A 23,590-nucleotide genomic window follows, 5' to 3' on the forward strand; every position below is an offset into this window, starting at 1 on the left:
GGTGGGCATGGGGCAGAGGGGGGAAGCTCAGGGCGCCAGCGGAGTCGGGCTTCCCGCTGTTTCTCAGGACCAGAACGCAAGGCCCTGCCACCGAATTAACACTGCCCGCAGCCCAGGGCAGAGGGTGCAGGCCCCGCAGGTGCCTGGATGACGGGGGAAAGGTGGGTGCTCCCCAGACATTCAGGGGGACAGGCTTGTAGATTGTCAGCAGATCCTCAAGGACACCGAGCTGTCGTCCATGCCACCTGGGAGTGGGCGGGGTAGAGGCCCACACGCGGGGCCCAGAGGTCAGTGGGGTCCAGGCCTATGTCGGGGGAAGACCCCCGCCCCCTCTGGTCGGCACCGCGGAAGCACACACCCTCCCCAAAGAAACAAAACCCAGATTATAAATAACTTCATTTTTTACTCTGTACAAAACTTCTCAACCTATGAAAATAAAGTTTACCAATGGCAAAGTGACGCTTGAGCCTCAGAGGCCAGGAAAGCCACCGGCCCCGCGGCTAAGGGACACCACCCGCTGCCCTCCACCCGGTGCCTGCGGAGCAGCGGCGACAGACCCGACCGGCTCCTGCAATTCCCCGACCGGCCACCAGAGGCCAGCACCATCCTGGCCTCGGTGCCTCGGGTTGGCGAGTGGGCAGGGGGTGTCGGGGTCCCGCTCCCTCAGGCCTCCCGGGTCAAGAGGCAAAAGCCCCCCGGGATCTCCCCTTCGTCCCCATCTCCTGCCGATGCAGTGCGGCCCCTGGGTGCATGTCGGCACTGGGGCCTCTGGCGCTGCCGTTGGCCTGCGAGGCTCCAGCCCCGACACAGCCCGAGGGCAACCAGGCCCTTCTCACGGGGCGTGGGCGGGTCTAGCTGGAGGTGACGGTGGTCCCGCCGCCCAGGCGCATGAGCATCTGCTGGCAGTCGTGCAGCAGCCGGCGGTCCCCGAGCTTCTCGAGCATGCGCTCCGCCTCGGCCAGCATGCCCACGCGCTGCCCGGGCACCGCCAGCAGGCAGGGCGGCAGGCAGCAGGAGGCCAGCAGCAGGGCCTCGGCGTGCTCCCGCCGGGGGCGCAGCTCCACCTCCGCGGCGCCTGCACAGGACACACCGCAGAGCCGATCGGGGCGTCGCCCTGCCCGCCCCCCGTCCCAGGCCTCTGGGAGCCTCAGACCCTCTGGGCCGCGCGCAGAACACACTGGGAGGCACATGGACACAGTCGCGCATCCCAGAGTCGCTCATTGCATTTCTCAGACACACCCTGTCCAGGCTGCTCCACGCCTGGGCGAGAGGATGAGGCTGGCCCTGCGCCCCCACCCACGCCCCCAAAGGCCCCGCCCCCCAAAAGGCCCCGCCCCAAAGGCCCCCACCTCCCTAAAGGCCCCCGCCCCCTAAAGGCCCCGCCCCCTAAAGGCCCCCCCTTCCCCCAAAGGCTGCCCCTCTCACCGCCTTTGCCGCAGGCACCTGCCCTCTTCCTCAGACTGCGGTCCAGGAGCTGCTGCGTCCGCGTGGGGCTGGCCCCCGCCATCAGCCGGGCCGTGGCCTCATGCAGGAACACCTGGGCAGGAGGGGCCGGGTAAGTCGGGGTTCAGGCCAGGCCCCCTCTCCCACCAGCTGCTTCCTGTGCCGCATGTGAGGGGCGCCCGGGCACTCACCCTCCGCATGGCGGGCTGGAAGCTCTGTGCCAGGCGCCTCAGGCCGCTCAGGTCCCGCTGGAAGCCACGCAGCTCGAGGGCTGAGGCCTGGGCTCCGCTGCCCTGGCCCTGCGAGGCCTGGGCTGGTGCCAACGGCTGCTGCCTCAGCCACAGGCTGGTGCGCGCCCCAAGGAGCAGGTCACACAGGAGCAACTGCATGGCCTGGGGGTGGCGGGCAGGGCAGGGTCACGGGGGCTCCAGCCCTGGGGGGGGAGGGGGGCCTGCGGTGCCAGGGGCCGGCTCCGGGCTGCACTGCCGAGGCACTGCACCCACCTCACACATGCAATGCAACAGCAATGCACCTCGGGGCCGCCCGCTCTCCAGGCCCCACGCCCACCGCCTGCCAACTGCGCACCCAGCCCTCCTCCGCGGGCGGGAACCGAGGCTAAACACGGGTAACCACTGTCCCCTGGACTCAAGCCTTGGCCAGACAGCAAAGCCCGCTGGGCCCCCAGTCCTGCTCCTTTGGGCGACCCCGTCTTCTGCAAGGAGTGGCAAGGCCGCCACCCGCAGACCTGCAGGGCCCGGGCCCCGCCCCTCACCTTGTCAATGGAGCTGCCGGCTGTGGTGGTGGCCAGGCTGTCCTGCAGGTACCCACTGGCCTTCTCACAGAGGGCCAGGCTGGCCGGGCTGGCCTCGGTCTTCCTGCGCCCCAGCAGGGCCCGGGCAGCCTTGAAGGAGAGCAGAGCTGCCCTGGGCAAGGGTCTCCTGTGGGGGCCAGGGCGGAGGAGGGGGGGTCAGAGCAGGCGCAGGCCCTCAGAGCCCCCCACCCTGGTTCCAGCTTCATGGCAAAGACAGTGGCGATCCCCACCGCACAGAACAGGGCAGGGGCTGGCCCGCACTCACTCGGACTCCTGCAGGGCGCGGGGCAGGCGCTCCACCAGCGGGTACAGCCGCGCCGCAGCCTCCTCGTCCCGCCGCCGCCAGTGCGTCACCACAGCCGTCAGCGAGGCCCACCACTTGGCCACCGGGTCTGTGCCTGAGGGAGCAGGGGTGCAGAGGGGAGCGTCCCTGAAACGGCCACCCTGCACCGGAGGCCGCCCTGCCGTGGAGCAGGGGCGGGGTGGCAGGCACGGGGCAGGGGCAGGGCCAGGGCTCACCGGTGGTGGCGGCCATGCTGGAGCCCGCGGAGAAGCTGCACGCCGGGGCCCCGGCCGCATCAGAGCAGCTGTGCAGCAGCTGGAGGTACCCCAGGGCATCCGAGAACTCCCTGTGGTGGGAGACTGGTGTCAGGGCAGGCGGCCGGGCCCCGGGCGTCCGGAGGGCACTGGCCCTTCACCCCTCCCCCACAGCACAGCCTGCTGTCCTGGCTCTGAGTGGCACTATCACCTCCTGCCCGGCTGGTGGGAAACACGCCCGTTTCCGGTGAGGAGCTGAGACCCACCTGAGGCCACCATGGTGAGCGGACAGCCACCTGCTCTGGCCACCTCCACAAGCCCCCGCCACAGCCATTCCCAGACCGCACAGCGGAGGGCCCCTGCCTCCTGGGGGCGTGAGGACGGGACACTCACCTGTCCCCACCGGCTGATGCAGGGCTGGGGCTGGGCTGGGCCACACAGTTCAGTGCTCGCTCCAAGAGGTGCTCTCGGAACAGCTGGGTCACCTGGGCCAACGGGTCCACTGTGGGGAGGAGCGGGTGAGTGGGGAACTGCCTCGTCTCCACATCCCCCTCCTGGGCACACGGGCTCGGCTCTGGGACGGTAAGTGGGTGGATAAATACCCTGCCCTGGCCTGTGACAGCGTAACCTACCTGGGCTGGTGGAGCCGGCTCCCTGAGCTCCCTCACCTGCTCCGCCCTCCCGCTTGACCGCAGCGGCGGTGGCACAGGTCACCGCCCACATTCGCCACCTGCCCCACACCCCACTCGTTTCCTTCTGAAGAGGCCTGAGAGACCAGCCCCAAAGCAACAACAGACAGCCAGGAGCGGGCGGGGCAGCCAGGGACACCCGAGATGCAGGGACGCGGCAGGAGTGAGGCTAGGAAATGGGAGTGGAGAACAAAGGCTGAGGAGGGCAGGGGCGGGGGGGGGGGGGGGGCCGGGGAGGGCACCTGGGTTCCCGGCCGAGCTGTACAGGCTCTCCCTCGGGGGGCTGCCCACGGCCCAGTCCCCATCCACGAAGAAACGGTGGCCCACAGGGTGGCAGAGCCACTGCAGGGCAATGGGCACTGCGCCACTCTGCGCCAGGCAGGCCTGGCGGGCACTGCTCAGGAAGAGGCGCTGTGGGGAAGGAGGTGGGCTGTCACTGCCCTGGCAGTGCCCGCGGGCCTCATCCTGTGCAGCCCCCAGGAGCCGGTCAGGGCTGCCAGCCCCACCCCCACCCCCACCCCCCCCCACCCCCGCACCCAGCCCCACCCACTCACTGTCAGAAAGTGCAGGGCCCGCGGGAGGTGGGTCTTCACAGTCAGTGCAGCGGCCGCGTAGATCTCGGCCAGCGTGGCCGCAGACACGGCGTCCCCCGCACATTCCGCCAGGTTCAGCGCGCTCAGCGCCAGGTTGGCAGCAGTGAGGCGCCCGCCGGCATACTTCCCTGGGAGGCGGACGGGGCGTGAGGCGGGGGCGGCACAAAGGCAGCGGGAGCCCCCGCCCGGCTCTGTGCCCGCGTACCCGTGGCGAGCAGCTGGTGCAGCCGGTGGTAGGCCAGGGCCGCGTCCCGGGCACTGGCGCGGGCGTCCGCCTGCAGAGCGCAGTCCCGCTGCAGGCCCCCAGCCCGGCCCGCCAGCCAACGGCCCAGCCAGAGCCGCTGCAGCAGGTGGCGGAGGAGGTTCCAGAGCAGGCTGCAGGCCAGGTCCAGGGGGCAGGCGGGCAGGGGCCGGCCCAGCGCCCGGAGGGCCAGCTGCAGCTGCTGGGAGGCCTGGGCGCAGTCCCCCTGGGAATAAGGTTTCCCGGGGAAGCCAGGTCAGAGCGCCCTGAGCACATCCCTCCAACTCTGAAGGTCCCCCCAGCTGGGGTCCCCGCAGCGCTGAGCTGGGCCCGCGGGGCAGGGGGAGACTGAGCAGCCGCCAAGAGCGGAGAGGACAGGCTGGGTTCCCGGCCCGCCCGGAGGGCAGGGAGGAGCGGGTGATGCCAGTGCCCACCCCGTTCCGGGCTGCCCTTACCCTGGCCAGGTCCAGGTCCGCCTGCTTGCGGTGCCTCCAGAAGCTCACGGCGGGGCCCGAGTGGGGCCGCGTGACTGGCTCTCCATAGACAAAGAGAAGCGCCAAGGAGCCCAGCGCCAGCAGCCCGTTAGTCAGCCAGACCAGTGGGGGCAGCAGCCGCGGTGCCCAGCCAGGGCCCTCTGCGGGCAGACGGAGGCTGGGGCAGAGCTCCAAGGCATGCAGAGCCCACGCCCACACCTGGAGTCTGCATCCCCAGGGTCTCCCCCCGCCCCCGCCAGCGAAGACACCCATGCCAGCCTGTCCTACCTCTGTCCTCAGTGCCCAGCACACTGCGCCCAGAGCCCTGGTGGGTGCTGGTGGCATCCAAGGGGCCAGGGAGAGCCCAGCTGCCCAGCAGGGAGGCCAAAGGGTTGCAGGAGAGACAGAGGAAGAGGAGCGCACACAGGGCCAGGCGGGAGCGGTCCAGCAGGCCCCGGCTGTGGGCGGGCGGCGGCGGCTCCGGCTTCGCCTGGGGGGCGGGCAGGGTGAGGACCGCAGAGGGTCTGGGGAGCGTGGCTGGGGCAGGAGGGACAGCGCTCTTCCCACCCTCACTAGGGGACCCCACGTGCCCGGGCCTCAGGCTTTCTCTCTATACAATGGGAGGTGGGACGTGCTGGGCTTCTTCTGACCCAGTCCTGGGGTCAGAGGGTATCGCTGGGAGCCAGGCAGGGGCCACCCCGCAGGCCCCACCTGGCTGTCCTCGAAGACGGGGCTGTCGGGCTCCGAGTCGCTGCCGCTGCCGCCGCCGCCGCCGCCCTTGCTGCCGAGGGACAGCGGGCTGCTCCGGGAGGGCGAGCCTGCGTCCGACGGCGGTGGGCTCAGCGTGTCCACCTCAGGCTTTATGCCCTCCATGGGCACATCGGCGTCTCCTCCACCACCACAGGCTGACACCAGGTCCCTCAGAGGTTCTACAGGCAGGAGAGGAGTGGGGTGGGGGTTAAGGTAGAGACCCCGCCCCACCCACATCAACTTAGGGCCCTGGGGGAGGGAACTGGGGGCTGGCCTAGCTTCTGAGGGCTAATTTAGGGGAAAAGAGAAGCTAAGGGCCTAGGGTCCTTGTAGGGTCAGAGCTTAAGGCGAGACGGGGTGGGGCAGGGCCAGAGCGAGGGGCCCTGGGAGGCCAGGACTCACTGCTTTTATGCGCAGCAGCGCGCAGACTCAAGTTTTCCTGCTTGAGTTTCTGGTTGCTCTGCTGTAGAAAGCGGATGTAGTCAATGGCCTTGCGCAGGACAGCAGATTTATTCAGCTGCAGGAGACAGCACAGTGGCCAGTCAGGCCTGGCAGGTGGGCACCTGAGCAGGGGGTGGGGCTGCTGGTGGGACAGCTGCCCCAGGGCCTTTGCACTGGCTGTTCCTGCTACATGGAATGCTCCTCCCCTGGTGCACCCAACCTCACAGGAGGGGCATGAGGGTTAGTAGGTAAAATGCCGCAACAGTGCCTCACTAACCGCTGGTAGCAGCATTATTGCCACCTTCATGGCTCACTTCCTCACCCCCAAGTCCCTGCCTTACACCTGACACTTGGTGAGGCTTTTCCTGACCTGATTCTCGTTGGCGCCTCCCAGTCCTCTCCCTGCGTAACGTGAGCCATTGAGGCCGTCCACCCGTCACTCATCTCTCATGTATTGTCACCCCAACTAGGACGTCAGCTCCGAGACAGGAGGGTTTGTGTCTGTTCTCTTTATCCCTGGTGCTTAGAATAGCCCCAGGGCACAGGGAGCCCCCCAACGTTTAGCTGAATAAATAAAGTGGCCAGACCAGCAGACTGATGTGCCCCGCCCCCCCACGTCAGGCCCAGGCCTCCTCCTCCCCCAGCAGCCTCCCTCCCGAGCACCCGCTGCCTGTGCTGGCACCTTGGCCTCAGCGCCCACCACCAGGTCCTTGAGCTCGATGATCTTGTCATTGATGGAGGAGCGGTAGCGCTTCTCAATCGCATTGTGGGCTGTTCGTTTCTCGCCGCGGCTCTGGGCCGCACCCAGGGCCTTCCCACTGGCCACCAGCCGACTGATGGGCAGCTTGTCAGCGTCCACGACCAGCGGCACTGTCGCCAGGATGGCCCCGCCACTCACCAGGGTCTGCGGAGCCAGGCAGGGGTTACCAGGCGGGCCTGCGTGTGCAGACCCACGACCCTTCTGCCCTGCCCATGCCACCCACCTGCAAGGGCCCGGTCTGCACAGCCGTGCCAGCGGCCAGGGAGCCAACACCCGCCGCCTTCGCAGGGGCTCCCAGGTCTGCCTTCACGGCCGTCAGGAGCAGCGAGTCGGCCTTGATGAAGTGGGGCTGCAGCAGGACCTGCGACAGGGAGGCCTCCGCTACAACTGTGCCTGGGCCAGAAGCTGCCACCCCGCCCGGCCAAACCCCTTACCGGGACCTGCTGGATCTGTGAGGTCACAGTGGCTGTTCCCGGGGCCACTGTGGTGGGGGCTGTGGCTGTCAACAGTGGCTGGGGGGCTGCGCTCTGAACCTGGGCGTGCACGGAGACTGGCGGGCCGCCTGGCGAGCCAGGCCGAGGCTGTGGGGTGCTCCCTGGAGGGGTCCCTGCAGAAATAAAGGCTGGGCTGGAACCAGCTGCTCTCACCCACGCTCAGCCCTGCCTCGGGCGGTCACGGTGTGACCTGGGCGAGTCATTGCTCCGGCCTGTTTCCTCCCGGCGCCCCTGCTGGGCTCTGAGTGGAGGTGAGTCTGGAAGGCGGCGTTGAAGTGACGCCCAGCAGAGTGAGAGGCAAAGCTTATTAACCCAACAGAACCCAGTGCTGAGACCACCCATGTCTCCCCCTGAGCATTCCTCTACCGACACCCACACCGCAGCGATCCCCCCCCCCCCCCCGCTCCCCTCCCGCCCCACGCCCTCACCTGTGGAAAAGCCTCCAGCGGCGGCTGTGGCAGGACTGGGATAGCCCGGCATGGGGCTGAGGCTGGAGTTGAGCTGCAGCGGGGCTGAGGCCGGAAAGCTCTGGGGTGGGAGGGCCCCTGGCAGGGGTTGTGGGGTGGGGGGCTGCAGGATGGTCAGTGGCACTGGCTCCTCCTTGATCCCAGGCCCGGGGGAGAAGGCAGGCCCAGGTGGGTACATCTTCAATGCGGACGCAGGCTGGGGAGGGGACAACAGTGGGGGGATGGCCTTGGTCCCCCCCAGAAAGCCTTCCAGTGGGGAGCTCATAGTGGCACACGGTGGAGAGGAGCCGTTCGGGGTGCGGGCTCCAGGACGCGCGGGGTCTGCGCCCGCTGCTCCGCCCCCAGCGTAGGGCGGGTCGAACAGGCCTGGAAAGTCGGCATCTTGGTTGCTGAGGAGCTGGAGCATGTCTGGGGAGGAGAAGAGACATGAGGACAGGCACGGGGCTGGCGCGGGAAGAACGTCACACATGTGCACGCCCCATCCACACGGCTGCCACGTGAAGGCAGTGCACCATGGGCCGTGCTCCCAGGCACCCACGACAGGAGCCATAGTGGTGCCTCCCCTTATCAGAAAGTCGCTGCACCATGGGCAACGCATGCCCAGGGCCCCGAGGCCCCTTAACTCAGCCCACACCTCGGCTGAGACAGAACGGGGACCTGGGCACGAGGCTGCAGACTGCAGCGCGGCCCTCACCACCCCTCCTCCACCCGACAGACAGCTCGGAGCAGAGGCAGCTGCCGGCCACATGCGTGCCAGCGAGTGTCCGCATGTTCCGGGCAAAGCCCAAACTCTGCCGCACCGAGCACGCTGGGACCCTGTTCTGGGCTTGGTTTCCCTCCATAACAGCAACAGTGTCCGATCTGACGCCTCCTCCTGCACAGACAGGACACCCTCTCCCCGACGGCCCAGCCTGGCCGCAGGCGCCTCCTCCAGCTGGGAAGCAGCAGGCAGGCGGGGTCTGCCCGGGGCCCTCTCACCCACTATGGGCAGCTACCCACTGGGTCCAAGTTCCCTGCAGGACCCATGAGCACAACCCTGCGGCCCCCAAAGCCCCTGAGACCCTCAGCCTGAGCTCTCGGGCCCGTCCACACTGGGGTAAGGTGGGCCCGGGCCTGGGCCTCCCTCCTGGCCTGTGGCCTCATCCCTTGGCCACATCCGGAGGGGAGGGGAGGGGAGGGGACCCCAGGCCTGGAAGCCGGCAGCCGGCACAGCTGCCCTCAGGCTGCCTGGCTCCTTCCTCCGGCAGGTGCCCAGGCCTCCAACAGAGCGAGATGGGGTGCCGCTCAGCCCCCCAAATAGACACACGTTGTGGGCCCCGAGGCTGTGAGGGTCATCACACACTGTCCCTTGCAGGCTCCCCCCTCCCTCGCCGACCTCACTGCGCCTCGTTGACAGACGGGGAAACTGAGGCCCCAGAGGAAAGCGGACGGGACCCAGAATGGGGTTGGAGCGAGGCACCCGGCGCTCCCGCCGCGACAGAAAGACCATCCTCGGCGGGCGGCGCCCTCGCCCCAAAGGCCGGGCTGGGAGCGCGGGCGGCCGGGGGTCCCCCTGGGGCTGGAGGGCGCCCGCCCCGCAGCCGGCGCGGCGTTTCCGATCGTGTCTGACAGCCGCCGGCCGGTCACGAGGGTCCTCGGAAATACCTTCGAACGTGCAGTCCATGCTCCGCGCCGCCGGGCGCCCAGGCCGCGGGTCTCCGTGCACCTGTCACCTGCCCGCTGCGCGGCCGCCCGCCGCCCGCCCGCCGCCGCCGGGCATGGGGTGAGCCGGCGCGGCCAATCAGCGGCCGCGCCTCCGCCTCCGGGTCCCGCCCCGGCCCCGCCCATCCCGACCGAGGCTCCGCTTCAGGTTTCACCCCGCGACGCAGCGGGCCGGGGTTACCCGCGGGCACCCGCCCTTCACCCGCTGGGCGCCGGGGTTACTGGCGGTCACCGAGGCGGGCCCAGCCCCGGCCCCGGCCCCGGCCCCGGCGGCCTCCCTGACTCTGATAGGCCGGGCGGACGCGGGCAGGCGTCACCCAACACCCCGAGTTCTGGGCTGGAAACCGCGGCTCGCTGACACCCCCACAGGCCTCCACCCCTCCAAGCCCGGTTCACCCTCTAGACCAGCGGTTCTCAACCTTCCTGATGCCGCGACCCTTTCATACAGTTCCTCATGTGGTGGTGACCCCCAACCATAAAATTTTTTTCGTTGCTACTTCATCACTGTCATGTTGCTACTGTTATGAATCGTCATGTAAATATCTGATATGCAGGATGTCTTTTCATTGTTACAAATTGAACATAAAGCATAGTGATTCATCACAAAACAATATGTAATTATATATGTGTTTTCCGATGGTCTTAGGCGACCCCCGTGAAAGGGTCGTTCGGCCCCCAAAGGGGTCGGGACCCACAGGTTGAGAACCGCTGCTCTAGAGACTGGGACAACCACGTCCTTGGCAGGAAAGAAGGAACGGAGATACGGGCGCGCGTAAGTGAGGCCCAAGTGGGACCTCCCCTTCCAGGGGCTCCGAGTGAGGACACCCCGACCCCAGATGCACCCCCAGAGAACACTGTGGCTCCTGACCCCACACAAATGCCCCTGCACAGAGGGACCTGCTGGGTCTGGGAGGGGTGAGTGTGTGTGTGTGGTCAGTGCAGTCTTCTGTGTCCCCCAAAGTCTCCTAGCCCCCGAGCAGTCCAGGGAAGTCCTGATTCATGCACTGGAGGGTCCCTATGACAGGTGAGGTGAGGAGGGCAGGGTGTCAGCCCCAGGGTGACAGGCTCTGGGGGTCCTTGAGGGGGTACCTAGGCCCATCTCTCTCTGTGCGAGGTCAGAGTTGAACGGGTGAACAGAGCCTGGCCAGCAGTGCAGCCACCGCAAGGCCTGGTCAGCCTACGGCTGCAGCCCCGGCCCAGCCCTCCTGCTCCCGGGCTCCTGCCAATTTGGAGGGGGCCACCCTGGGCAGGCAGCATGGCGACGGGGCAGGTGGTGCTGGGTCAGAGCCTCTCCAGGAGCCTCCATGAGGAAACTCTACCTCACCTCGCCACCTCACACACACCAGCCCTCGCATGGCCGTGCAGGGTTCCCCCTCCCCTCCCCTCCCCTCCCCCTCCCCTGCCGGTGCTCCGCTCTCCCTCACTCAAAAGCACACACCCAGACAGCTGGGCAGGGCGCCCCCTCCCGGGGCCATTCTGTCCCTACTGGGTCCGTGTGTCCAGCCCTCACTCTCCTGCCCCATCCTCTTCACCAGTTTCTTGCCTAGTTTTGTTTTCCGTTTCTCACACCTTTGTGCTCGGCTCCGGGGGATGGCTCTCAGTGGCCCTCCCAGGGGAGGGCTGGCCTGGGCAGAGGACTCAGGCTCAGCGAGGACTTGGGGAGACGGGGGCCTGGGGGCCGCGAGGCCGCAGGAGGCCAGCCAGCCCTGAACCCATGCCCGCCCTGCCCCATCTCACTCCTCCCTGGAGCTAGACCTGCTGGCCAATCTCTGCGGAGCTGGTGCCAATTTGAGAGCCAGCCCCACAGCCCCCCCTCTCCCCCCCAGATACAGCCACGGGGAGACTGTCCCTCACCTGCTGTGTGACTCTGGGCAGGTCGCCCCGCCCCTCCCCTGGTCTGAGAGCAAGTGTGGGAAGCACCGCCACCCACAAAGGCTGGTCCCTCTGCAGCAGGGAGGGTCTGGCCCTGGCAGACGGTGAGCCGGGCACGGAATGGTCAAGTTGGAAACCCATATCCATTTGGGGAGTTCAGGGCGAGGCAGGAGAGGCAGCAGGGTGTGCAGTTTAAGGCCTCTCCTCTCCCGCCTCTGGGAGCCAGGACAGTGCGCCCAGGAGGCTGCCGGCTCCCAAACTGTGCAGCAACCTTGAGCCCTCGGAGCACTGGGCCTCCTGCAGGAAGGCAGGCTCAAAGGCACAGAGGCTCCTGCGAGCACCCTCAGAACTTAGGGGAAGAGAAGGAGGTGCAGACTTGGCCTCAGTGTCCGCCCCCCCCCCCCCCATTTCTCACCTTCCCTGCCTCCTCCTCCAGCCTGAATCCCTCCTTTTTCCTCTCCTTCCTCCTCTTCTGCCCTGATTCTATCAGGACCCAACAGGAAACCTGAAACCCCTCCCTCCCTGGCTCTGCCTTCAAGCCTCCCTCTGAAGGCAGATGTGGGTCAGCCTTTTATTCTCTGGCCTGTCTATTCTGTGAGGCCACAATGGAAACCCTGGGAGGCCCCAGACCATAAACTTGCAGGAGCCCAGCTATGACCATCACAGAAGCCTACAGCCCATCCAACCTGCATGGGGCCTCGAATCCCAAACTCTGCTTACCTGCCTCCCAGGACAGGAGGCTCACCACCTCTGTGACGTGGCCTGGTTCAGGAAGCCCAGATCTGTATCTGGTAACAACTACTGTCCTTCCCTGTGTCTGCTGTGTGTCAGGCCTGTGCCAGGCACTGAAGATACAGGGACGCCGCCCGAAGGCCTTCCCTTGTCGGGGGAGATGGACAGTTTGCAGGTCCACGGAGGAAGGCGGGTGCAGGGGTGCTGAGCACAGGAAGAAACTGAGGCAGGGTGGAGTGTGAAGGGCCACGGGGGATGCCAGGCAGGGCAGGCCTCTCTGAGGAAGTGACCCCGAGTAAAGCGAGGGGGTGGGTCACAGGGAGGGAGGGTATCCTGGGCAGATGGAACAGCAAGTGCAAATGCCCTGGGTGGGTGCAAGTGGTGTGCCGACAGGAGGCCAGTGTGGCTGTAGCGGGTGTGAGGGTGAAGGTCAGGGAGGCAGTGAGGAGCTGGGATTCCAACCCCAGCTGCCCGTCACCTGCAAGGTCGCCAGTCCTCCAGGGCACTGTCCTGTGCAGCCCAGATCGCGAGGTGGCACAGCGTGACGCATGCGCAACAGCATAGCAGCCTCCCATGCGGAGACCTGAGGCAGCTCGGGCCCCAGCGGTCACCTCTGCCTCCTGGACGGAGGGTGCAGGGCCGGGTGGGCGCTCCCCGATACTCCAGGGAGCGGGGCTGCCCTGGGCTCCCACCAGCACTGCCTCACCACCCCGAGGACTCAGGTCAGCGGCTCAGTCCTCAGGGCACGGGCTGCCCAGGGGTGCGAGCGGGCGCTGGCTTTTCCTGGATGCAGTGGGCCCTGTGGATGATGAAACTAAGACGCAGAGGGCAGCCGCGTGCCAGGTCCCACGGCTGCCACGTGGAGAATCTGGGCACAGACCCAGGCGCCCAGCCCTAGAACCCACCCGCCAGCCCCGCTGCCCGGAGCCCGACTCCTGCCTGACTGCCGGCACTGTCTCAGCCGGAAAGCAGCACGCAGCCCTCTAAGGCTGGGCGCGCGGCCTCCCTGCCCAGCCCCCGGGAGACGCCCTCCGAGAGGAAGGCCCTGGCCTGGGCCAGCTGTACCCCCACAGCTCTCAGCACCGGCTGAGCCGAGGAGCAAGCCAGACGGCATGGGCTGCCCGCGCCCGTGGCTGCTCTCCGCACCGGGTCCCACTGCCCAGCGCCAGCTGAGCCTCACCCTCGTTTTCTGAACCCACCGTGCTATTTAGTGCCACCATGCATTTGCCAGACTATTCCCTCTGCCAGGGATGCCCTCGTCACTATCCTTTGTCCACCTGGCAACCTCCTATTCCTGCTCCCAAACTTCTGAGACCCTTCCTTCATCGGTGCCACTCCACACACCCGCTCCCAGCACAGCTCAAGGGACCCGGGGCCTGACCTGTGTGCTGGACGTGACACAAGATGCCGCCCGGCACCGATTCCCACACAGGGTCCTAGTGTGGCTCGGGCACCTGCTGATGACGGCAGCTGAGAACCAACCCGTGGTCCTGAGGCAGTGGCATTTCGGAGGGTGGTCCTCTACTGCTGAGCCACTGGTCCGGTCGCCAGAGCTGCTCCCGCCTGAGCCAGTGCTGCTCCGGTCTGAGCCACTGCTCCCGCCTGAGCCAGTGCTCCCGCCTGAGCCACTGCTGCTCCCGTCTGAGCCAGTGCTCCCGCCTGAGCCAGTGCTGCTCCCGCCTGAGCCAGTGCTCCCGCCTGAGCCAGTGCTCCCGTCTGAGCCACTGCTGCTCCCGCCTGAGCCAGTGCTCCCGCCTGAGCCAGTGCTGCTCCCGCCTGAGCCAGTGCTGCTCCCGCCTGAGCCAGTGCTCCCGCCTGAGCCACTGCTGCTCCCGTCTGAGCCAGTGCTCCCGCCTGAGCCAGTGCTCCCGCCTGAGCCAGTGCTCCCTCCTGAGCCACTGCTGCTCCCGCCTGAGCCAGTGCTCCCGCCTGAGCCACTGCTGCTCCCGTCTGAGCCAGTGCTCCCGCCTGAGCCAGTGCTGCTCCCGCCTGAGCCAGTGCTCCCGCCTGAGCCACTGCTGCTCCCGCCTGAGCCACTGCTGCTCCCGCCTGAGCCAGTGCTCCCGCCTGAGCCACTGCTGCTCCCGCCTGAGCCAGTGCTCCCGCCTGAGCCACTGCTGCTCCCGTCTGAGCCAGTGCTCCCGCCTGAGCCAGTGCTCCCGTCTGAGCCACTGCTACTCCCGCCTGAGCCACTGCTCCCGCCTGAGCCAGTGCTGCTCCCGCCTGAGCCAGTGCTCCCGCCTGAGCCACTGCTACTCCCGCCTGAGCCACTGCTCCCGCCTGAGCCAGTGCTGCTCCCGCCTGAGCCAGTGCTCCCGCCTGAGCCACTGCTGCTCCCGCCTGAGCCAGTGCTCCCGCCTGAGCCAGTGCTCCCGCCTGAGCCACTGCTGCTCCCGCCTGAGCCAGTGCTGCTCCCGCCTGAGCCACTGCTCCCGCCTGAGCCACTGCTGCTCCCGCCTGAGCCACTGCTCCCGCCTGAGCCACTGCTGCTCCCGCCTGAGCCAGTGCTCCCGCCTGAGCCAGTGCTGCTCCCGCCTGAGCCACTGCTGCTCCCGCCTGAGCCAGTGCTCCCGCCTGAGCCAGTGCTGCTCCCGCCTGAGCCACTGCTCCCGCCTGAGCCAGTGCTCCCGCCTGAGCCACTGCTCCCGCCTGAGCCAGTGCTGCTCCCGCCTGAGCCAGTGCTCCCGCCTGAGCCACTGCTGCTCCCGCCTGAGCCAGTGCTCCCGCCTGAGCCACTGCTGCTCCCGTCTGAGCCAGTGCTGCTCCCGCCTGAGCCAGTGCTCCCGCCTGAGCCACTGCTGCTCCCGTCTGAGCCAGTGCTGCTCCCGCCTGAGCCAGTGCTGCTCCCGTCTGAGTCAGTGCTCCCTCCTGAGCCAGTGCTCCCGTCTGAGCCAGTGCTGCTCCCGCCTGAGCCAGTGCTGCTCCCGCCTGAGCCAGTGCTCCCGCCTGAGCCAGTGCTGCTCCCGTCTGAGCCAGTGCTGCTCCCGCCTGAGCTAGTGCTGCTCCCGTCTGAGCCAGTGCTCCCGCCTGAGCCAGTGCTCCCGCCTGAGCCACTGCTGCTCCCGCCTGAGCCAGTGCTCCCTCCTGAGCCAGTGCTCCCGTCTGAGCCAGTGCTCCCTCCTGAGCCAGTGCTCCCGTCTGAGCCAGTGCTCCCTCCTGAGCCACTGCTCCCGCCTGAGCCAGTGCTGCTCCCGCCTGAGCCAGTGCTCCCGCCTGAGCCACTGCTGCTCCCGCCTGAGCCACTGCTGCTCCCGCCTGAGCCAGTGCTGCTCCCGCCTGAGCCAGTGCTGCTCCCGCCTGAGCCAGTGCTCCCGCCTGAGCCAGTGCTGCTCCCGCCTGAGCCAGTGCTGCTCCCGTCTGAGCCAGTGCTCCCTCCTGAGCCAGTGCTCCCGTCTGAGCCAGTGCTGCTCCCGCCTGAGCCAGTGCTGCTCCCGCCTGAGCCAGTGCTCCCGCCTGAGCCACTGCTGCTCCCGCCTGAGCCACTGCTGCTCCCGCCTGAGCCAGTGCTCCCGCCTGAGCCACTGCTGCTCCCGCCTGAGCCAGTGCTGCTCCCGCCTGAGCCAGTGCTGCTCCCGTCTGAGCCAGTGCTCCCTCCTGAGCTAGTGCTCCCGCCTGAGCCAGTGCTGCTCCCGCCTGAGCCAGTGCTCCCGCCTGAGCCAGTGCTGCTCCCGTCTGAGCCAGTGCTGCTCCCGCCTGAGCCACTGCTGCTCCCGTCTGAGCCAGTGCTCCCTCCTGAGCCAGTGCTCCCGTCTGAGCCAGTGCTCCCTCCTGAGCCAGTGCTCCCGTCTGAGCCAGTGCTCCCTCCTGAGCCAGTGCTCCCGTCTGAGCCAGTGCTGCTCCCGCCTGAGCCAGTGCTCCCGTCTGAGCCAGTGCTCCCGCCTGAGCCAGTGCTCCCGCCTAAGCCAGTGCTGTCTTTTAGGTCCGCCATCTGCTCCTCTCCTCGGGCTGCTTCCCGCAGTGTTTTAGACGTGAGGGGGTGTGGTCTGAGGTTGCTCTCTGCAGCCTCCAGGAGACATGTCCTACTTCCTCTCAGTGTCCCAAGCATATGGGGTCATTGTTTGCATTTCCTTTGGTTGTTTTTGCTTTTTTAAAAAATATGTTTTTATTGATTTCATAGGAAGGGAGAGGGAGAGAGAGATAGAAACATCAATGATGAGAGAGAATCACTGGTCGGCTGCCTCCTGCCCGCCTCCCACTGGGGACGGAGCCTGCAACTGGCCAACTGGGATCAACCCAGGACCCTTCAGTCCGCAGGGCAAAACCAGCCAGGGCGACTACTTTCGGGGTTTTGTTCAGTCCCCAGAGCTGTGTGTAGTCCCCCCCCCCCGACCCCCACAGGTGCTCTCATTTGCATTTCCAAAATGGCACTGGGCTGCCCTTCGGGGACCAGCAGTCCCACTGGGTCCCTAGCTCCTCCACCCCCTCTGCTGGCTGGACACCCAGGCTGGGGGGCAGGGGCACTGCGGTGAGGCAAGCGTCTGAGGCCCCTGCTCCTCATCTGTACAGAGTGAGGAAGTGACAACAGGGCATTTCTAAGGTTCCTCCCAGCTCAGTCTCTTTCCCTTTAAGGACAGGGGGCTTGCTCCTCAGGGTAAGGTGTGGGGAGGAGCCGGGAGGCCCCCACTGGCCTTGACCAGCCACTCAGAAACCCAGAATCCCCAAGTGGTGGATGCTCAGAGCTTGGAACCATAGCCCAAAACATCCTAGAAACTTTCAACTCAGGCTCCTTGGAAAATCACTGCTATCATTTGTTTAACTAAATGTATTGAGTGCCAGGTCCTGGTTAAGTCCTCTAAATGATAACTGGCTGAGGGCCTACTGTGTGCTGTATACTGGCCACAACTCCAAGAAGCTGGTTTATCATGACTCCCAGTGCCCCACGGAGAATCTGAAGGTCAGGCCTGTTAGGCTACTTCGCCGTGGCCACACAACGGACTGAACTGAAAGACCTCTGGACCCCCAACCTTCAAGCAGCAGGAACATGGGGACCTCGGAGCCCTGAAGGGCAGGCTTGAGGTGTGACTGGAGGGGCAGGCTCACTGGAGAAAGCTGGGTGTCAGCTGAGGGGGTGTTCAGCAGGGTTCCTGGCCAGAGTGGGCCTCTCCAAGCCACAAACTCTCCCAGTCCTGTCCACATCCAACCAAACCCCAAACCCAGGGTGGGGCTCACATATCTGGAACCAAACTCAAAGACCCCCTTCCCAGCAGCCCCCGGTCAGTTCCCCGGGTCAGCGTGCGCGTCCACAGGACCTATGCCTGACGGAAGGCAAGGCCAGAGACACTTCCTCTGGCCCGCAGCCACTCCCAGCTGGGCTGCAGCTGTTGGTGGGGAAAGTCCAGGTCCCAGGCTTCTGCCCGACAGTGACCCCTGCCTGGGGCTGACCAGGTCACACAGGATGTTTCTGTCCAGTGAGGTGACCCTGAGCAGGAGGAACTCCCAGCCACCTGCCAGCCTGTCTGCTGGCCCCACTCCCAGCACGCCTCTCGCTGTGCCCCAGCCCTGTCCGCCCAGAGGCATCAGGGCTCAGGGGCAGAACATCTTACAGCCTCTACCTCCTGCCTCCCAGGGGCGCCCTGCAGCTCAGAGAGGCAGGCACTCTCCCCAGGAGAGACAGCAAGGCGCTGCCTGCGGAGGGCGCCCACCACAGCAGGGGGAGCGGGAGGCCGGGGCAGCGCTGGATGACAGGGCACCGGAGGGCATGCTCACGCCTTGCAGGCCATGCTGGCACAGGAATTTTGTCTCAGGGGCACTGGGAGCCATGGGTGGTTTGGGAACTGGGGAATGAGGTGCCTGGAGCTGGGGGCTGGGCAGGAGGCAGTCTCAAGTGTTTTCTGGAAGGGGCTGTGTTTAGAAGCACCAGGGAGAGAAGTGGGCACAAGCTATGGTGGGTGAGGTGCCAGATGGCAGTGTGGCCCCCACTGTCCTCAGCACCAGGGCTGGCCTGAATCCAGAACAGTCAGCCGCACATGGGCTGGGCCTGGGTGGCAAGGCTCCCTGTGTTCGTTAGGCACCTTGGGAGGGACCCCAGGACTGAGAGAGCTCCAGAGGGCACTGCCGGGAGGGGTGGAGGGAATGGGCCAGAAAGGCAGACTAGCTTGTCCGGCCGGGGTGTGACACACAGAGGCACGCGGAGCAGACGTGAGCCACCACAGGCTTTGGGCAAACCAGAGCCTCAGGGGACCCTCAGCCAGGGCCGCCCTGGTGACTGAGGCCTGACTAGCACTCATCTCCATTTACTCGGCCGCAGCGTGTGACCATCTGATCAATCAACTGGTCCAAACACGTGTAGCGGCACTCAAGTCCCTCTGCCCACGGCCGCTGGGCACCCCAAAGCACAGAGCACGAGCAGAGGCCGGGGAGAAGGAGCTCATGGGACTGTCGCCAGGGCAGAGCTGACCCACAGCACACAGGCCTCTGCAGCTGGGCCAAGACCAGTCACATGACAGAGGGCTTGGCCGGCAGGGCGGGGCTCGAGGCCCGTGGCTGGTGCCAGACCCGTCTCATGACTCCAAGGCCACTCTGGGCTGGGAGAGGGAGGTGGCCTGGCGGCCTCTGACACCTCCCTGACCCAGGCCCCAGCACAACCCCGCACGGAGCAGCCTCTTGGTTTCCTGCTCTATTGCCCACTCTCCCACCCCTAACCCACTCTTAGGAGCCAGCCTGGGCCTGCACCCCGGCTCTGCCACATTCTGGCTGTGCCTCAGGGCACTCATCCACAGGAAGACCCGAAGCCTGTCCACTGGGGTTGTCGGGAGGACTCGACCGTCAGCATAGTGCCTGGCACACAGTAGGTGCTCAGCTAACTCCCTACTGTGTTCTGCCCCTCCCCCCAGCCACCAGAGGAAGCTTATGACAAGTAACCCAAGTCCTGCTCCAACCACCTGCCAACACTTCCCCTGCGTTCTCAGCCTGGTCCCCCCACGTCCTGGCACCCGAGGCCTGCGTCCTGGCACTGCCTGACCCACTTCTCAACCTTGTTCCTGGCAGGGGAACTGGAGACCCTGCCCTTCACACCCTCAAGTCACCTCTCTCTAGACTAGCGGTTCTCAACCTGTGGGTTGCAGGGGTCGCCTAAGACCATCCTGCAGATCAGATATTTACATGACGATTCGTAACAGTAGCAACATGACAGTTATGAAGTAGCAATGAAAATAATTTTATGGTTGGGTCACAACATGAGGAGCTGTATTTAAAGGGCCAGAAGGTTGAGAACCACTGCTCTAGACCTTATCAAACCTGCCCAGCTCTGAGCTCAGGGTAAGCAGCCGCCTCAGACCAGCAGCTCCTCCCCCGGAGCCCCCGCCTGCCTATGGAACGAAGTGAGGAAACCTCCAGGTCAGTGTGGCCGGGAGCGCCCGCTGCAGCGTGGCTCATGAGAACGGAACAAGCTCGATGTCCCTCCGTGGGGACAGAGGAATCAGCCGGGGACCCCGACTGCTGTCGGCCTGTTGGCATGAAACAAAGCAGGTGACACAGGCCCTCTTCCGATTTCTAAAAGTCCGGGTGAGTGGCTGCCGGGGCCGGCGGCCGGCAGCTGTCCGTAGGCAGCGTGACCTTTCGGGGAGATGAAATGTTCTTCAACCAACTGGGGGTGCTCACCCACTCGGCGAATTTACTGAAACTCACTGAATTGTACACTAAAAATGGGTAAATCTCACAATAGGTAAGTTATACCCCAACAAAAGGCGGACCACGAGTGTACGAAAAGGCTTGTATAGGCGCACGTGACTAACAGAGCTTCTCTGTGGCAGCAGGGTTAAGGAAGGTTGTGTTTTCTTCCTTTTGCTCACCTGTGCTTTCTAACTTTTCTACGATGCCAAGAACTTAGCTGTGTAAACTGGGGGAAAGCAGAAAAGGCTGACTAGCAAACAAGAAATGCTCTGCTGCAGTGGCAACCCTTATGTCCAACGGGGGGAGTCCTGCTGGCGTGGCCAGCGGTGGTGGCTCTGGGCAGTGGCACCAGGGCAGCGTGGTGGCTCGTAGGCGGAGGGGGCGGTGAGGTAGGTCTGCAGCCTGGAAGGCTCCAGGCCTCTCTGAGGCTGCCTCTTCTTTTTCCACCCGTCCCACCCCCCCACCCCCACCCCTCCCACACCAGAAGCTGGGGGGCCCCACGTTCTGAAAACGGCCACGAGTTTCTCCACGGCAGGGCCAGCAACTGGAAGTGGGTCCCGTGTCCCCTGAGCCAGACCGGTGCTGGAGCTGAGTCCACCCCGGCAACAGGCCAGTTGTTCTTTTTCCCTCAGATTAGAGCAGGGGCCTCGCCTGATCTCCAGTTGCCCCCACCCTCATGGCTGCCCAATCCTGGCCTTTGGGTCCAGGGGAGAATGTTTCTATAAAGGAGTCAACAAGAAAGGTCCGTGCCAGACCTGTAACCAGACACACCTGCCCTGATTTGAAGGGAGCACTGGAATCCAGAGGGGGAAACTGGGGATCCGGGTGTGAGAGGGCTTGTGTCCAGATTCAAGTCTTGACCCCAAAGCCCAGGTCTGCGCCACTTGGTCAAAGCGCCGCCCAGGCTCCACCCACTGAGCCCCACTTGCGGGCCATGACTGAGTCCAATCCGGCTTCATCTCCCCGGACAGCGGTCAGGGCTCCCCTCTGGGCCCGCCGCCTGGCCTGAGGGGCAGCGAGGCAGCAGCGGATGCGACTGTGCTGCGAATCCGGGCGCAGCAGGCGCTGGGACACGTCCATCCAGGTTGTGGGGAGTGAGAGTCCTGAGCTGTTGGCCTCAGTTTCCCCATCAGCCAAGTGCAACTCGGCCAGAGCTGCTGAACCTGCGCACAACCATGGAGGGCAATTTGCTGGAGCTTCCGTTTGCCCGGTTGCGAAGTGAGGCAACAACCTCCTAGGCACCTGCTGCTCCCGGGTCCCCAACCCCCTTCTCCTACAAGCAGCGCTGATGCTTTAAAGGATGCAAATACCCAGCTCGCGCACCGCCCTCCCGGCCCGCAGGCCCGGCCCCCGGGTCCCTCCCCACCCTCCCCACCCTCCCCGCGGGGCCCCAGCTCCTGGCCAGGCCCCCGGGCCCCTCCCCACCCTCCCCGCGGGGCCCCAGCTCCTGGCCAGGCCTGCGCCGCGGGGCGCGGAGTGGGAAACATCCTCCTCAGCTGGGCCCGGAGCCTCAGCCCCACCGTCCGCTCCAAAAGGTCTGTGGCCGGCGCCCTACCAAGTGGCCCACCCTGCTCCACCCCACGGCAACGAGCCCTCAGTGTCCGTTCCTGCGCCCCAAGGGCGGCGCCCAGCTGTGTGAGCCCCGGTCGGAGACGGGCCTGGAACCCACAGGGCTGCGCGCCTCCACCACGGAGCCGGCCCGCGCGGAGGGCACAGGGCGCAGGGCGGGGACGGCGCGCAGGGCGCACTCTCGCCCCGGGGACTGACCGCCAGTAACCCCGCACGACGTCACGGGGACCGGGCGGGGCCTCGCGAGGCCGGGTCCCCAGCGCGGGGCTGAGGACTCCTGGGTCGCGCGGCCTGGGGCCCGGGACGCCCAGGGCGCACGTGTCTCGGCCGCGCACCCCGAGGACCCGAGGCGCGCCATCCGGACACGCGGGGCGCCCCGCCCGGGAAAGCCGGCTCCGCGCCCCGACGCACCTTCGATGTCCGTCAGCAGCGCCGCGTCCAGCTCGCAGGGCTCGGCCAGCGCCCGCTCCAGGGCCGCGAAGGGCGGCTCGTCCATGGCGCGGTCGCCGCGGGTCGGCCCGGCGGGCACGGCTGTCGCACGAGCGCTGCGTCCCCCGGGCCCGGCGCCCGGCCCCGCGCAGCTCCTCGGACTCCGGGTCCCGGCGGCTCCCGGGCGGCGGGCGGGCTGGCGCGCAGGCCCCGCCCCTGGCGGCCCCGCCCCACCTGGAGGCTCGGCGACCGGCTCCGCGTCCGTCTGCCAGGCCCCCGCCCAGCGCGCGCCCCTGCGGCCCGCGGAGCCCCCAGCGGGCAGCGGTTCCCTCCGCGTTGAGCAAAGGCTGAGTGGCAGCCGGGACGCCCAGAACCTCCCTCCTAGATGTGGGTCTTTAGGACCAGACAGACCGTCCGACAGAGCTCCCCGCGTCACCACTCCGTACCTCAGTTTCCTCAGTGATGCCCTTGGCGATGACGCGGGGGCTGGGGGCAGGCAGGTCCACCGGCTCCCCAGTCTCCTCCGGTCCCCAGGGGGCCTGGGAGGACTTAATCTGCTCTCCTCCCTCATGGGCTGCGGGGGAGGCAGAGGGGCCTGGGGCCAGCTGGCTCAGTCCAGCCCCTTCAGGTGGCCTGACCTCGGTACCAGGACAGGAAGACCAGAGGGTCCTAAGGACCACACGCTCCACAGGGACACGGCAGGGCTGGGCCCAGGGCTCTCTGGCGCCAGCCTTGTGCTTGCCCCTGGGAGCAGCCAGGATGGGGTCAGAGAAGAGGCAGACGGTGCGTGAGACGCGAGCAGGTTGCCCTGGGTGGACAGGCTGGGGCCGGGGAGGGGCCGGAGTCGCACCCTGGCCCGTGATTTGGGACAGGCGGGAGGGGTTTCAGTGAAGTGGATTGCAATAAACCGGAACATTCAGCTACCTGAGCATGGAAAGACAGGGAGCTCCCTGTCCCCGGGGGGATGCAAGCAGAGAAAGCACCCTTGGTGGAGGGCAGCCAGGGAGAAGCCTGGACCCCAGTCCCTCGTTGCCCTGGCCTCAGTGAGTCATCCATCCCGAATGCTGTCTTGCTCAGATTCTAGATTTAGCCCGTCTGGCCACATCTTCCCAAGGAGTAAAATTAGTGGCATACTGGACGCCCAGCTCCCTTTGTTCCCCTCCTGGAAGTGGCTGCTGTGGGAAATTACCCAGAATGGGTGGCCAGGAGCCACGGGGGATCCAAACCACACTCCCCTCCCGAAGTGGCCCTGCCCAGGAGCCTGCCAGGGCCTGGCCTCCGAGAAGAGGCTTTTGCCCCCTGGTGACTTCCCTGAACATTCTAGCAGCGCTTCCCAGGGAGGGCTGGTGGGGGAGGAGGGCTGCTGGGGGAGCCTAACGGCCACTTTATTCAGAGCCCGGAAGCCAGACTGGTTTTCCACTTACTGGCTGGGTGACCTGGCTCGCTTCCTTCGCCTTCCTGAGTCTCTGCTTCAGTGCGAATAGCCCTCCCTGCCACCCTCCGCAGAGACAGGCAGGGGCGACGGACTGGCTATCACGACAGACTTGCCTCCTCTGAGCGAGTTTACCGTATGTAGAGCGTGGCTCAGGAGACGTGCACCCTCCCTCGGAGTTCGTCAACAGGAGACCCGAAGCCCAGATCAGAAACACCAGTTGAAACGGAAGCTTCTTTACACATGTGGAGGGCGGGCAGGGAAAGTGCTAAATATTTTCCACCAAAGATACAACACTTACAGCCTGAGGTGACCAGGTGCGGGGAAGCCAGGCTGCCAACTGCTGTTCTTCTAGGGGAACCTGCTTCTCCTTGAGGTGCCCCCCCCACCCCCCGCCTCTGTCCCCAGAGCCTGAGCCTCCAAACCAGCTCCCAGGCCCCTCTTGGCTGGGAAGCTGAACTCACACAGGTGCCGGTGCCGGGCACAAGCCATGGGGGGGCCCCTCTGTCCTGTGTGCCTAGAAGGCAGGGTGGCAGCTGGCCCCT

The 23,590-nt window shown here is 66.3% G+C and overlaps 1 protein-coding gene across 3 annotated transcripts; it reads right to left on the reverse strand.

Annotated features, from left to right (window-relative positions):
* Positions 1-383: 383 nt before the first annotated feature.
* SREBF1 (sterol regulatory element binding transcription factor 1) lies at positions 384-21,818 on the reverse strand. Of its 3 annotated transcripts, none has more exons than XM_059668355.1 (19): positions 21,596-21,818; positions 7,661-8,107; positions 7,173-7,345; positions 6,962-7,099; positions 6,661-6,882; positions 5,940-6,054; positions 5,499-5,716; positions 5,076-5,277; positions 4,770-4,948; positions 4,279-4,540; positions 4,035-4,201; positions 3,723-3,891; positions 3,185-3,293; positions 2,774-2,883; positions 2,520-2,652; positions 2,216-2,381; positions 1,635-1,835; positions 1,426-1,537; positions 384-1,075 (listed from the first exon to the last, which is right to left on the reverse strand). In XM_059668355.1, exons 1-19 carry the CDS (start codon positions 21,678-21,680, stop codon positions 852-854), a joined length of 3,432 nt encoding a protein of 1,143 aa, XP_059524338.1. In that variant the 5' UTR covers positions 21,681-21,818; the 3' UTR covers positions 384-851. The 3 variants fall into 3 exon arrangements, with proteins under 3 accessions (XP_059524338.1, XP_059524340.1, XP_059524339.1); XM_059668357.1 differs by lacking the exon at positions 21,596-21,818 and adding an exon at positions 9,344-9,491; XM_059668356.1 differs by lacking the exon at positions 6,661-6,882.
* Positions 21,819-23,590: the final 1,772 nt, after the last annotated feature.

Source organism: Myotis daubentonii, chromosome 16, assembly GCF_963259705.1.
Source record: "Myotis daubentonii chromosome 16, mMyoDau2.1, whole genome shotgun sequence".
In the NCBI taxonomy this organism is placed as follows: domain Eukaryota; kingdom Metazoa; phylum Chordata; class Mammalia; order Chiroptera; family Vespertilionidae; genus Myotis; species Myotis daubentonii.

Bases quoted from the DNA above. Each gene is read 5' to 3' on its own strand.
- SREBF1 (XM_059668355.1), bottom strand. From the start codon at position 21,680: ATGGACGAGCCGCCCTTCGCGGCCCTGGAGCGGGCGCTGGCCGAGCCC. The intron at 3,892-4,034 runs GTGAGTGGGTGG...CCTTCCCCACAG, and splicing joins GGGCCCTGCACTTTCTGACA to CGCCTCTTCCTGAGCAGTGC. The intron at 1,076-1,425 runs GTGAGAGGGGCA...TGTCCTGTGCAG, and splicing joins AGGTGCCTGCGGCAAAGGCG to GCGCCGCGGAGGTGGAGCTG.